General features: G+C 32.5%; 1 protein-coding gene and 1 long non-coding RNA gene across 2 annotated transcripts; one reads left to right on the top strand and one right to left on the bottom strand.

The window, feature by feature from the left end:
- Window positions 1-7,169: 7,169 nt before the first annotated feature.
- LOC140981433 (L-ascorbate peroxidase, cytosolic-like) lies at window positions 7,170-10,196 on the top strand. The gene is made up of 10 exons (XM_073447835.1): window positions 7,170-7,324; window positions 7,528-7,658; window positions 8,277-8,451; window positions 8,543-8,608; window positions 8,828-8,876; window positions 9,029-9,114; window positions 9,213-9,292; window positions 9,412-9,514; window positions 9,598-9,656; window positions 10,005-10,196. The coding sequence occupies exons 2-10, from the start codon at window positions 7,540-7,542 to the stop codon at window positions 10,018-10,020; spliced, it is 753 nt and encodes a 250-aa protein (XP_073303936.1). The 5' UTR covers window positions 7,170-7,324; window positions 7,528-7,539; the 3' UTR covers window positions 10,021-10,196.
- A 2,627-nt stretch (window positions 10,197-12,823) lies between these two features.
- LOC140980249 (uncharacterized) lies at window positions 12,824-15,171 on the bottom strand. Its single transcript, XR_012175912.1, has 2 exons — window positions 13,500-15,171; window positions 12,824-13,027 (listed from the first exon to the last, which is right to left on the bottom strand). It is a non-coding gene; the product is annotated as an uncharacterized lncRNA (long non-coding RNA).
- Between the last annotated feature and the right edge of the window lie 421 nt (window positions 15,172-15,592).

Genomic DNA, 15,592 nt, shown 5'->3' on the forward strand with positions numbered 1-15,592 from the left:
AAATGGCTTAATCATTCGGAGGAGGAAGCTACGTGGGAGTCTGAGCTAGAGATGAGGAGTCGTTACCCCGAGTTATTCGGTGAGTTTTAATTTCGAGGACGAAATTTCTTTTAAGGGGAGAAAGTTGTAGAACCCGTTAAATCAGACTACGTATAAGCCATGCATAATTTCTAGTATTTTAAATTAAAAATGATTTCTTTATTATTTAATGCATTTTTAAATTTGATAGTCATGATTATTTATTTTAAATCGCATAAGTTTAGTTTTATCTTTTCAGTTAAATAAGTGAGGCCGAACTGGAGTTGGAGTATTAAGATAAAATTTAATGATAAGAAAATATTCCTAGAATTTATTCATGATAAAGGATAATTTATTTTAATGTAAAAGAATGTTTAAGAATTTAATTAATTAATTAGAGTTAAGTAGTAAATAAATTCTTCTATGTCCAATAATTTAATTAAAAGCCTAAATTAAAATATGTGACCAATTGAGATAAGTTAATCTAGGCTTGTTTTAATTAAGAAATTGTAACTTAACATGTTAGTAAATTTAAAAGAATTAGCCATGCATGCAAGATAATTATCATCCTAAACTAATTTATTTAATTCACTAAAATACCTAATGGGTAGATAAAACTTTAAATATTTAAAATTCAATAATTAAGCAATATTTTACCCCATTTTAATAGCAATTTTCGGCCATCCCACTTCAAAGGATTTAAAAGTTTGACAACTCATTTTCATTGATATCATTCCTTAATTCTCTCTTATTATGATTAATCCCTTCAATCTAAATCTTCAATAATTAAATAATTAAGCAATTTCTTACCCTATTTTGAATGATAAAAATCGGCCATCATCCTTGATATCATCCCCAAATCCCACCATATCATATCATTCCTATCTAGCAATCAACTCAAGGACAAAAAGATTCCTTTCCTCCCTTCTATCTTGCAACTCCCTCATTCACCTCCTAGCCATTTCCCTCTCCTCATTTTCAAAAATTTAATAGATTTCAGAGAGAAAAATTGTGAGTCTTCATAGGAATAACAAGAGAGAAAACAAAAGAAAAGAACTCTATCTCCGCCGCGCCGCGTCGTCGTATCGATTTGTTTTCGTTTCAAGCAAATCCAAGCATGTATATATTATTCTTTTCTCTTCAACCAAGTCCTATACATGTTTTTAAACCATATTTTGTTCATGAATCATGAAGCATATTCGAAATTATGGTAGCAACGTTTCGAAAATCTGTGCAGAATATTTTTACGCCCACTTGTGCTTCACGTTTGGTATGATTTTTGTGATTTCAGGGGTTGGCGCGGTTCCAAGAATTCAAGGCTGCACCTAGGCATGTACTAGAGTGTATTGGAGTCATGTTGGTCCATTATCTCAAGCCCCTACTCGCTGGATTCAAGACTTGACAGCAACTCCACCATAGTTGCAAGTTGAGTCTCGAAATTCTGGTTTTTTGAATTCTCAAGGAGGTTCGAATCTTGGTTGGCTTTTGGGCCTGTAACCATGGTTAGGACCCTTCCTTATCATGTCTAGGACATTACCAATATGACCTTTCATGGCTTGGTTCATGATCCCATCGAAATTTTAAACAAACAAGACAATTCCCTCGGTTTCCTTCTTTTTCGGTTTTGGGTGTGTGAGTTTTGAAATTTGTGTGTTGGGTGGATCTTGGTTGGCTTCTAGCCCTTATCCATGGTTCACACAATATCTCATGATGTCTAGATCATGCCACGGTCGATCAAATGGCCAGTAGAATGATATATGACAACAAAATGAAGCAACACCCTCCACGGTACAGCATGGTGTTCTCGGGTGGAACTTCGGATTGTCGTAGGTGTTTGTTTGGATTATGGTTGGCCTAGGGCCCTTATTCATGGTTCAAAACATACCTTAGGATGTTTGGAAGAGGCTCTGGTTGGTGGTTCAAGCCCCAATGACCATGAGCCTTGTAATCAAAGCGAAGCAAGCACAGTTGCTGCCGCTGGAATTTTACAGCAACTTTGCCTTCGGTTCAGAGGTGTGTTTTGAGTTCTTGGTTGGCTTTTAGCCTATGGCCTTAGACTGGACAGTACCTTATTAAGTTAGGAAGGTCACGTTTTTGGCCGTTTGTAATTTGGTTAAGTTTAGAGGTCGTACGAGAATTTATGGTGCAATGTGTCAAAGTGACTCTCGAAAGAGCGTTTCATGATTTTTGCCTCCATGCACAATTTTCGTGTATTACAGCCCTATGGTAATGTTTTTCAGTATTTTAAGAGTATTTTAATCATGGCTAAATGATGGCTCGATGTTGGTTCGGGTTGGTACGAAGCCATGATTGAATACTAAGTTCGTTGGGCGTAATTGTCCCGTTTTTGGGTTCAATTACGAGGTTTTGGTCAAGTTAAGTTTATTTGCATGTTCTCATGTTAGGATTAGGATGCAGCGAGCTTGGGAACGATCCAACCCATTCAGTAAAATAAAACAAGACATTTAATTATATTACGTGTATAAAAATATAAAAGTTTATTTTTGAGATATATGTGATATGTCTTGTGGCCACTTCACGCTTATGGGATGTAGCTTATGGGATTATTACTTCACCCGGTGACCTACGACCGGTTCATGTTCATGTATGGATACGGATATCCAGTCCAAGGGTTGTGATGATCTCTACCGCCCAGTATACTGTGGTTTAGTCTGATCAGACGATTCATGTTATGTTATGTTACGTTACGTTATGGGCCACTTGCGTAGAACATATTATCAACAGAAAATTTTGATATGCTATTTTATGACAGGGCTCTATCGAGCAAACATTTTTTGTACGATTTTTCAGTTATGCACGTGTTTATAATTACTCATGACAAGACCTTTACGTTACGCTTTATGATATAACTTATTTTTAAGTTGCATGCGATTTTACGATATATTTACTTGTTATCCACGATATATGCATGCTGAGTCTTGAGACTCACTAGACTTGATTGTTGTAGGTACTGAGGAGGTCGGGGCCGAGGGTGGGGACCAGTGAGCTAGCTTGGGTCGGCAGTAGTAGGAACCCGAGGACCTCATTTTCAGCACTTACTATTTTATTCCAAACTCAGTTTTTATTTTGTCGAATTATTTTAAATCATTATTCTGAAAACATTATTTACTTCCGCTGCTACTTTAAACATTGGATCTTTTTATCAGTATATTTTATGAATGAGGCATTTTATTTATTTAAAGAGAAAATTTTAAATTTTTCCGCAAATTTTCAAATGCAAAATACTATCCTTTACAAGAATACTGATATTAAATAGTCATAATATATAAATTTTTCTTTATACAAAAATATTCTATGAATCATATGATTTGGTGATGATTGAGTTTGTCAATATATGGAAAAATACAGAGTTATGCCGAAATCAAGATTCAGTAGGGCCAATTTATATTAAGTCAAATTTCAGCTACAACTTCTCCAACATAAAGCGTTAGACTTATAAATATCTTCTGAGATAATCATGAAATATTTTCTAAATATGCTTATGCTGAATTTACTTGTTCGTTGAATTTTAATACATATATATTTTTATATTTGCAGTAGACCAACAAAGCTTATAATTTTCCAAAATTATCGTTAATTATGATTATCATTATATCATCGACATTTATAATAAACATATATGTGTGTTAAAAAAACTTTTTCATTAATTCATAGTTTATATCATTTTTGAAAATTATCAGTTCTTATAACACTTAACATACTTATTTTTAAATAAGATTTTACACTTTACATCCTCCTAATTAAAAAAACTTATATGATATATGAAGTCATAAATTGTTTCAAATAATTTCAACAAAATTGTTAATATATTTCTATTACATTACATTTTGGTGATTGAAAAAATACTTATATCGAGATGTTTCAAGATCCAGCCGCTTATTATTTGTAATAACATGTTTTCCGATCGCTGGATCAAGTCTTACCGCTCAAGAAACTAAAGCTGGAGATCATCTGTTTTCTGATCACGTACAAGCATAACCGTTATAGTCCAATCGCACCAGTCGTATATGAGGAAATCAAAATGGATACTCCAACTCAAGCCATTCAATTAATACCAGTTCAAATATGATTGCATAGTATCTTAATAACTCCAATGAAACATTAAATGAGCATTTAATGTTGTATACGGTGACTGAAAACGACAAGGTCATTTTGTCGGGTAATAGTACGGATGGTCGTTGAAAATCAATTTCTGACCGTCGGAGCTTCTCAAATATAAATATGCGGACTCTGGATTGAAAAAGACATACGGAGAGTTGAATAATAAGTACAAGCTTACATGTTTCAAGGCTTCATTCATTCAAGATTTCTGAGCACACTTAAGAGGCCACACTTCAAGCTGCTCACTTAGCATATGCATATCAGAACATATCAACAATACAAGAAATTCTGAATACAACCACGCACATACGACAACGGTTTTTGTGAAAAACCGTTGTCGTATGTTTTTAACAACGGTTTGATCCAAAACCGTTGTCTTTGGGGGGTCAAAGACAACGATTTTTAAAAACCGTTGTCTTTGCGAGGTCAATTACAACGGTTTTTGAGGTCAATTACAATGGTTCTATAAAACCGTTGTCATTGAGCGTTTTTTTAGGGTCAATGACAACGGACCGTTGTCTATTAGCGTGTTTTTTTGGATAATCGACAACGGTTTTCAGAAACCGTTGCAATATTTCACGACGGTGTTTCAAAAACCACCGTCGCTAATTTTAACTTTAGCGACGATTTTAAAAAGCGACGGTTTTAATAAAACCCGTCGCATTTTTAACATTAGCGACGATTTTACAAAACCCGTCGCTAACATTAACGACAGTTTTCTAAAACCGTCGCTAATAGTAGCGACGGTTAAAATATAAACCGTTGCAAATTTAAATTTTGCGACGGTTTCAACATTACCGTCGCCAATAGTGGCCGTTTAAACAATAATCGTCGCAAATTGTCTATAAATCTCACATTTTCGGTCCATTTTCCTCCACAACACTTCACAATACTTAAAACTTTTCTCTTTTACACCATTTTATCACTTCACACAACACTTAAAATTTTTCTCTCCACTTCACAACACTTAAAATTTTTCTCTCTTACACCATTTTATCACTTCACACAACACTTAAATTTTTTTTCTCTTACACAATATCACACAACACCTAAAATTTTTCTAAGCACTTCATAACACTTCAAAATTTTTTCTCTCTTATTCAATTTCACACAATACGTAAAATTTTTTTCTCTTACACGATTTTAATACTTGACAACACTTAAAATTTTTTTTCTTTTACACGATTTTAGTTTCGATTTTAAGTTTTTTTTTATAGATTTCTTAAATTATTAAAAGTATTTTTTTTTTATTTTTCGAAACAAAGTAGCGACGGGAATTGTGATTAATAACCGTCGCTAATATTAGCGACGGTCTTAATTGATAACTGTTGCTAATTTCAAATTAGCGACGGTTTACTGAACTAGCGACGGTTTAATAAACTGTCGCTAATTTTAACTTAGCGACGGTTTGGGATCTAATTTTATTTAGCGACGATTTCAAAAACCGTCGCAAATATGACCTATCACAACGGATAAAAACCGTTGTCGTTGAACTGACTTTCAACAACACCCTCAGTTACAACAGTTTTAAGAAGTGCAAATCTTTCAACGACCACTTTGTGATACCCTACCCCCTCAAGCCGTTCAAGTTAATTGTTGGTTTTTGTGTTGTTGTCTGGTAAACCGATAGTTCTTAATACTCAGATCTTGTAAAGTGATAACTAAAAGTTTAAACCTAGGCAGTGATAAGCCCTAGTTGAAAAGAATTGTTACAAGAAATTGTAAAACCAAAGTCTTTTAGTGTATTTATTCTTAAATAGAAGAATGAGTGACGTATGAGTGCTATCTCCAAACATCCAAAATTATATTTCTCATTTATTTTACGCACTTTACATTCTTACTTATATGCTATCTAGGTGTTACTTGTTCACTGTTGTTTGCTTTGAATATATAATTTTTCATTAGTCAAATCAGATCATTTCCACACTTAGTTATTTTCGTTGATTCTGTGAACCTAGTCGTTCAAGAATACTTTTCGACCACCTAAAAATTGTTAAAAACAACTATAGTATTGCTAAATTATTTTAAAAGTTTATTCACCTCTCTCTAAACTCTAAACAAATCCCAACAAAAATATCTTCAAATTAATTAAATGCATTATGTTTTAGTGTTATTTTTATTTATTATTTCATATCTCCGTATTAAATGGTTAAATTATTAACGTAATTTTTCATATTGACCGATGAAAGAAAGGAACAATATTTTGTTCATACACAAACAAATTTTAATGAGCAATGCATCGTGCCGAATCGCTAATTAATAATAATTATAATAATATATATTTAAATAATATTTTAGTACTTGTCTTTTGTTTTCATTATTATTATTATTATCATTATTATCATTATCATTATCATTCTGGCTTTCCAATAAATTATTACATTGCTCCCTTTTCCGTTCCGCAGGTTGACAATTCAAAAGGAATCTTGTCCAAACACATCGTGTTCACACGTACTATTCTTAAGTTGCCTTTTCTACCCTCAAGGCCAGTTGGAAAGTTCGACGTATACATAATAAATTGTTCAATTAGGTTGTGTTTATTTGGATTGAAGAGATTAAATAGATTTATAAGATTTAAATTATTGAGTAAGATGTGGAATAATATTTAATAAATATTATGTTTGGTTGATTAAATTTGAGATAAGATGATAAATTATGATTTTGTTATTTTCAATATATATAAATATAATCGTGGTAGAGTGAATTTACAATATACATCGTTGTTGTATTTTGATTGTTGATGTAATAACAAAAACTATTCATATTACATTGTTATCGAAAATTATTGATTTAAAATTAAAATTCAAAATAGACAAATTCGTAAAATCATTTTGATAATATATTACGTATAATGTATATATTTATATGACAGAGGAAAGTACATAGGGACGTTTTGGTCATTTCACGCACAATAACGATGAGACAGAGGAAAGTACGGGCCGCGAGGTCCTCGTTTGCATCCAATAAAATAATTTGCCCACCTACCCACGAATATCCGCCTCACGATCATCTCAATCTAACGGTCAATATTCACCTACCAAATCCTCCGTAATTCCCCCTATAAATAATACTCCCACACTTCACATCCCTTGCTTTGTTTGTGCTTGTGCTCTCCACACTCGCAGTCTCTCCAGCTAGGGTTCATACATTTGCTTTGGGGACCGTTGGATCTCTCCATTCTAAGGTCAGTTGAGTTGACGGATCCCACGATCTGGTTTTTATTGAAGATCGACTCTGATTTTTGATTGCTGTTGAGAATTTCTATGTATGTGGTGCTTCTGTTCTTATAAGTAATTTTTTGTGAATATTCTATGATTTCGTTTGTGGTGAAGTTAGTTTTTTATGTTTTGGATTTTTTTCGGTTGATTTGAATGAATTTGATTACAGGAAGCCGCGAAAATGGTGAAGAATTACCCGACTGTGAGTGAGGAGTATCTGAAGGCTATTGAGAAAGCAAAGAAGAAGCTTAGGGGATTCATCGCTGAGAAGAATTGTGCTCCTCTCATGCTCCGACTTGGGTAAGCGTTACTTAACGTTTCTTATTTTTGTTTTTCTAATTTTAATTGTTTAGTAGTCCATTTATTACGGAAAAATGAGTAGTTGGTAATTATTGAGTTTGGGTCTTGTTATAGACTCATCAATCTGTGTCTGTGCTGTAGGACATACATTCCTTCGATATGGTTTGCTGTATTTTATCATTACAATTGTGATACTCCAATTAAATGAATAGATAAAGTTCGTTTTCGAATAAGTAAACTAATTCAATGGAAATCGTAGGAACTATCTCGTAAGCTGTGTTTTGATGGACAAACTCACGTGACACATCTTGTTCATATTTGTTTTGAAACTACCATTGAGGCTTAACACGTGGATGCATGGAATAGCTGTATTACCCCTCATTGTGTGTGCCGTGAATCTTGTTTTCGAATAAGCTTGCGCTCTAAACCATGCCCTAATTTGTATTTTTAAAAGTATCCAATATTTATAGTTCCCTTCACTTGTTGCGGCCTGCGGGTACTTAATAACATATTTTGTATCTGCACTTTCTGTTGTTTAGCATTAATTATAAAAGTAATCAATTGATTCTGGTGATAGTTTGTCTTTGCTGATGGAAATGTGGTATATTGGCATCGCAGATGGCACTCTGCTGGGACATATGATCAATGCAGCAAGACTGGAGGTCCTTTTGGAACAATGAGATTCAAGGTTGAGCAGGCACATACTGCCAACAATGGTATTGACATTGCCGTTAGGCTGTTGGAGCCCATCAAGGAGCAATTCCCCATCCTTTCTTATGCTGATTTCTATCAGGTACTTTCTTTGTCTGAGCATTTTGTGGAGTTCCAACTCTGTATAATAGTTGATAGATAATGGAATCTTTTATGTCCTTCATTATACCTAGTTGGCTGGAGTTGTTGCTGTTGAAATTACTGGAGGGCCTGAAGTTCCCTTCCACCCAGGAAGGCCTGTAAGTGAAACCTTTCACCTATATTGTTTATTTATTTACTTTTGTTCTAAGACATGTACACTTGTGAATATTATGTGTATTGGAACTGTGAAATTGTGTGAAGCATCTTCATCTTTAAAATTTTTCTGTGGAATTACACGTGTTTTATTATTGGATGGACACTTGCGCTGTAAGTTTAGTAGTTAACCAGACTACATTGTGAATTTTTTGAAATCGCAGGACAAGTTGGAGGCTCCTAAGGAAGGTCGCCTGCCTGATGCTACAAAGGGTGAGCAATAACATTGCTCTTTGTAGAATTTTGTAGGATTTAGAATGAAAATAAAGACACTAGCTAATATTTTCAGTTGTATTGAAAGATTTTTTTTGCATGTTAAGTACACGTTTCTGACTGAGATATTTTATCTTCGTTTGCGTCACCAGGCTCTGACCATTTGAGGGATGTTTTTGTCAAACAAATGGGACTGAGTGATCAAGATATTGTTGCGCTCTCTGGTGGCCACACTCTGGTCTGCATTTGCTTCAGTTCTTTCTTTAATAAATACTAACAGAGGCTATACTTTTAACTCTCCCATTCTGATAATCGCGTGCTTCCTTATTCAAACAGGGAAGATGTCACAAGGAACGCTCTGGATTCGAGGGACCTTGGACTGCTAACCCCCTTATCTTTGATAATTCTTACTTCAAGTAATTCTATTTGTCTCTCAATTTCTTGTACTATGCTTAGATTTGTCTTTTTGTCTGAAAGACTGAAGTATATAGGTCTGCATGTTGACTTATTGGTTCATGTTTTTGGTTATAAACAGGGAGCTTCTGAGTGGAGAGAAAGAAGGGCTTTTGCAGTTGCCATCAGACAAGGCACTTCTTACCGACCCTGTCTTCCGCCCTCTCGTTGAAAAATATGCTGCAGTATGTGGCTCTAACTCCCAAAAGCTCTACCGCTTCTTTCGATCAGAAATTTTTTCTCTGACATTTAAATTGTATTTTGTTAGGATGAGGATGCCTTCTTTGAAGATTATGCTCAGTCTCACCTGAAGCTCTCCGAGTTGGGGTAAGATGTTATTAAGCTGTGTTAGCTTGTGCGAAAACCAATAACCTTATTTCAACACATTCTTTGAGGTTCCAATTTATATATTATCTTAAGTTTTTAATCCAAATGCATTGTGTTATATATCAGATCATGTTTTCAAAGAAAATATTACACAATGCCAACCCATAATACAGCTCATTAACCTTCACAAAACTATATTCCAACACAATTTCACATGCATTTTCTGGAGTCCCACAATTACTCTGACCATTAAATAAAATTTAAATTTAAAACAAGGGGATGTCGAACAAAGTTCGATGTGTGTAAAGGGTTATCTAAACTTTGATATATGTTGCCTTTGATTTGCAGATTTGCCGAGGACTAGAATGGTCGCAAAAGTAAGGAGTGATGACCTAATTTTGTCTGTCGTGTGTGTTGTGTCCTGATTCTGGCAAACTTGGTGATGTATTCAGCTACTTGTGTTTTCTTTTGATTGTTCGAATTTTAAATGATCCAACTTTATAAGAAGAATAAATTTAGACGGAAGATTTGGCGCTTTCATTATCTTGTTTTATATTTGTCTTGTGGGTGTGTTTTTTGTTACTGTCTATGGAGCTTCACTCCCTTATTGCATAGAGTTTGATACAATTAATGGAGAAACCGAAACGGCAAACACATTGAGATGCCTATATTTATTTAGGGTTTAAAATATGTAGAATCAGATGTGAAAATGTGGTGGTAATTTTTAACAAAAGATTTAATGAATTTTTAAAACAAGATAATGAGATGTTGGCAATATCTTTTTTAAAAAGTAAAAAATTTGTAGTAATTTTTTATTATTCAAATTTGTAGTAATTTTTTATTATTCAAATTTGTTTAAATAGCCCCCAACATCTCATCGTACATTATTATCCGTCAATCCGTCATTCTACCATTCTATTACTTAATCAATACTAGCAATCGAGGCACACACGATGTGTGTGTGACGTTGTACATGAATATTAAGTATAACATGTCTAATAATAAGTATGCTAAGAGGTAACATTGTGCAAAGATTGAAAAAAATTTAAAATAGTAAGTGTATCTTGCTTCACAATTGAAACGAAATAACTATTTATAACATTAAATCGTAACAAAATCGAAATAATTTCCATGACATGTTACTTGTCCAAACACAAAGAGCCTTAAATAGAATGAGTGCAAGAGAAAGTTATTGGAGTTATTAGTTTTTGTGTTTTTCTTATAACTTACGATGCACACGCAATAATAGTTATACCTTCAAACATACTTTTCTTTTCATTTTAACGTACATTTACACACATGTTTCATTCGTAATGTAACAAATAAATAATATTTATACCTTCACACATACTTTCATTTCATTCTACCGTGCATTTATCTGAATTTCATATAGATTCCACAATACAATAAATCGAAGTAAGATGATGGCAAAGCGCTAACAACATGAATCTGAATTGCCTGTCGTCGGAGAAGCTGAAAATCTCATGACTCCATCTCTCCCCTGATTTCTAGTTGCTTGAATTAGACTAATAGTACAACCTCCTATTAAAACCGTGAGAAATGAAAAAGATTGTGAAAACTAACAAATAGAATAATAAAAAAAAGCAAACCAAAAATTGATAATCATAATATTAAACAAAAAACATTTATAAAATTAAGTTTAACATACTTGAGCAGTATGAGCAAGCACTTTAAGTAATAAAAAGACATTAGTTACATCTGTGGAGGCTCTGAATGGTGAAGACCGAAAAATATGGAAAATTGGTTGAAGATCGTTAAATCTTCAGTGATCAATCTTTTCGCATTTGCAAAATCTTAAATTTGGTTCCAAAGTTGCATCTTAGATTATAAAAAAAAATTTCTTGGTTTTTTTGAAAGAGATGAAAGGACTGGAGTGAGAACTTATTCAATTTATTAATCGAGTTACAACTCTATTAGTTGGAAGGAAACCCATTAATTTCATATGAGTCAATCACAATCTTAAAATTGGATTTAGTTTCATATAACAGATTTTCTACCGACAGAAACATGAAATGGTAAAAAAAATTAAACAAATCAAAAGGATGAAAATAATCAATAAAATAACTAATGATAGGAGACAAACAATAACTGACTAATTATGAAACAAATACAAATGCATTAATTAAATTAAATTTGTCATGACACACATTGCTTTCTAAAAAAAACACACATTTATGAGAATGCAATGACTTTGGTGGACATTTTGATATTTTAAATGATACAATATTTGATATATAATGTTCAACAACATATGAAAGATAAATTATAATTTTAAAATTTCAAAAAATAATATATTCCCAGCATATTTTGAATCTAGAGTAATGATGTCACCGTGAGGGCAAAGCTTCAAATCCAAACGACAATTTTACAATAAAAAAAGTACTTTGCACATGTTATTCAGTTCTAATCTTAAGATAGTTTGCGTAAAATTTAAGTTTTACACACATACATGTGTAACATTTATCCAACCAAGATTCGAACGGTGGAATAGAATTTTCAAGCTAAAACTTAATCCATTAATCCTAGCCAATACTTGAAGATAAGAGAAGAAAAAATATAGTAAAAATTAGATATTTAACATCACATCTACGCATTTTAAATCTCGTTATATTTGAATTATTGAATTAGATTGTGAAATATCAACATTCTAAATATTCATACAATCATATTAAGATATGCATATAAACAACAAATAATGGAAAATTGAGAGAAAGAGATGGAAACTGATTATAGCGCCTTAAAATTTTAAATGGTTATACTCATGTGGAAGAGAAGAACGTCGGACTACCGAAGAGGAACATGGGGGGAATTGGGAGAAAAAATAGGAGCAACGTGAATGAAAGAATATAAAAGTCTGGAACATTGAGTCAATTTTGCCAACCCAAAGTTTGATAACTTTGCTTGAAATTCGTACACAAACATCAAAATCACGACTTATATCATCATAAATTAGATAGAAAAAGAAGTAAAGAACACCAAATATAATATATATAATTTTAACTATATCATAAATTTTATTTAAACCCAACATACTGAATCTAACAAAATGTTTGATGTTTTGAAATCACAATAAATGATTGGCGAATCGGAGTCGTGAAGAAAACACAGCCCTCGAGCTGTAGCTACTGAAACCTTAATCCAATATCAAAAATAAAAATTCACGTATTTGTAGAAAGGCAAAACAGTTCAATAATTTCATGATGACTTAAAACTTGATACACAACAAATCACCAGAAGCACTCATACAGAAACAATTGATAACAAAAGTAAAGTTGACAGCATCGAGATAAGAAAAATGAATAACTTTGGATGATAAATCTCTAATTCCTCGATGAATCTTCACAAAATCTCTGAAAATGAGAACATAAAATGAGAAACAACGTCACGAAGATATTATCTTTGAAAGATCGTAGGAACAGAAAGAAACCAAATCATGAGAAATAAAAATAACAGAACCCAAAATGATTGGATTTTCTTGGAATTTTTTAGAAAGGACCGTAAGTATAGATACCAATCAAATCAATGCAAATAAGAAATTTAACATAACCCGAAAATGATCGGATTTGTCCAAATTTTTCAGAAGGGATCGTAGGTATAGATAGAGGTATAGATAGAAACCAGAGCAAGGAAAATATAAAAATTAACATAACTCGAAATTGATAAGATTTTCTTTAAATTTTTCAAGAAGGGTCGTAGGAATAAATATCAATCAAATCAAGGCAAATAAAAAGAAAAATTAAAAGATTTTTACTCTAAATCGCTAATTCATCAACGAACCTTGACGATGAAGGCGAAATAAAATAAAAATGAAAAGCTTATTACGTAAAATCGCTAATGCATTGACGAATCTTCACAAAATCTCTGCAAATGAGATAACATGATGAAAAATCGATGAGAAACAATGAGATGAAGAAATTATTTTTAAAGGATTATAGTGATAGATATGAACCAACCCGAATAGTTTGATAAAACTATGTCTGTTAACAAACTCAATAATGAACATAAAACTATTAGTTGTTGACGTGAGTTAAACAACAAAATAGAGCATTGTCAAATAGGTGCGTACCTGCATAGGCGGTTGAAATGGTTAATGTCTGACCAATAAGTATGTTCTTTCTTTGTTTTATCTTGTTGGAGCAAGCTTCCATGCGGTGATATCACTCATAAACTTAGTAAATCATGTGGAACCTTAACATTAAAATCCCATTGTTACCGTTTATGGCCATTCTATGAAGTAACACGGGATCTGACAGAATGATGGAAGGGAGAAAAAGGCAGAAATGAGATTCTGCAACTCGGTGGAAATATAATCGATTAACAATAGTAATCGTATATCGCTAGAATATATTGCTGAATTAGGTACGCACCACACAATATAGATTTATGAGAAGCTCACATCATATAGAAGCTAACACCTCAAATAGTATGATAAAATTTTGTATGTACTGTCTTTTAACAAATGCAACAATGAATATAAAATTAACAGGAGCCTACGTGAATTAAATAACAGAGAATAGCATTGTTAAATAGGTGCTTGTATATGCGATTATCCCATAAATAGCACGATCCGAAAGACAAATGGTACAATAAGATAATGGAAATAATCAACATAACTTAATTTATGAAACCGAACAGTGAACAAATACTAAGCAAACATTGAAATGGTTGAATTGGAAACTATAATTACAAATCAAATTGACGATTATTTAAAATCCCAAATCAATAGAAACTAAATTTGAAAATGAAATAAAAATACATTTGAAACTAAAATTGACACTAAATAGATTAAGTTTGTTGGCAATGAAAGAAAAAGAATCTAATGTGGGGTTGATTCAAATTAAATGATGAAATAATGAATTGAAACATATCAACAACTGAAGCGGACCAAATAAGAAAATGTGGTAGGTAAGAGTTTCTTATACGACTATCAAGCGGAGTTGATTGTGACGCACTGCATCAATCATGTTGTGGCACCGAGAAAACTCGTTCAAAAATCTAGCCGACAAATAATGCCAGAATTTTCTCAACTCGGATTCAATATCCCCGTTCAATGTTCCCACGATCACCACGTCTGCTTCCATGAGTATCGCCGTATGCAGAAATTGACTTCGTGCAGAAGCTACAACCGAAGATTTTGAAAATCAACAGTGTTGTGGGTTTTTTTATTTGTATCGGAAGAAAAAGAAACGGACGATGAGGTTGATAATTTTTGACAGTCGAAGAAGAAGCAACAACCATCTTGATTTGCAATTTTTCTGTTTGAGAGAAACTGCTGTTTCGATTGTTCTGTTTGAGACAAAAGGATGGTTTTGAGTGGAGAAGAGCGTGAATTGGTGATAGGTAAAAAGAAAACGCAATCTGTGATTGAAAAGGGAAAAGTGATTTGAGAAGGAAAAATAAAAGAACGTGCGTAGGTTTAGGGGCAATTTTGGGTAATTAGAAAACAGACCAAGACACGACAGTTTCTATGTGGTGCTTAAACTTAATAAATAGTAAAAGAAGTAAAAGATATGAGCCTATTCAAATTATTATTAATGAATAAGATTTAATCCCTTTTAATTGGTGTTATTTTTTATCCTACCGTCTTATTTAACTCAAATTACCAAAATTACGCATCTCATATATCATTATATTATTCCATATCAAGTTTTAAAATTCATATATTAATATAAATTATTTCCTAAATGATTTATAAAAGCATATTTATAATTTACATTTAGCAAGATTAAAATATTTACATTTATAATTTTGAAGTGAGAAAAGAAATATTTAAATTTTTTTTATAAAAAAGGAAATATATTAATATAAAATTAAATATAAAGGTTTTTGTTAGAATATTTCTATAACCTTTAAGTTTTAAGTTTTGGTGGTTGATAAAATAAACATTATCGAGCTTTTTAGGATTCAGTCGTTAG

Source organism: Primulina huaijiensis, chromosome 7 (genome assembly GCF_012295235.1).
Source record: "Primulina huaijiensis isolate GDHJ02 chromosome 7, ASM1229523v2, whole genome shotgun sequence".
NCBI lineage: Eukaryota > Viridiplantae > Streptophyta > Magnoliopsida > Lamiales > Gesneriaceae > Primulina > Primulina huaijiensis.

Coding starts and splice junctions, on each gene's coding strand:
- LOC140981433 (XM_073447835.1), top strand. CDS start 7,540: ATGGTGAAGAATTACCCGACTGTGAGTGAGGAGTATCTGAAGGCTATT. Junction 9,293..9,411: donor TTTGATAATTCTTACTTCAA/GTAATTCTATTT, acceptor GGTTATAAACAG/GGAGCTTCTGAGTGGAGAGA. Junction 9,515..9,597: donor TCGTTGAAAAATATGCTGCA/GTATGTGGCTCT, acceptor GTATTTTGTTAG/GATGAGGATGCCTTCTTTGA.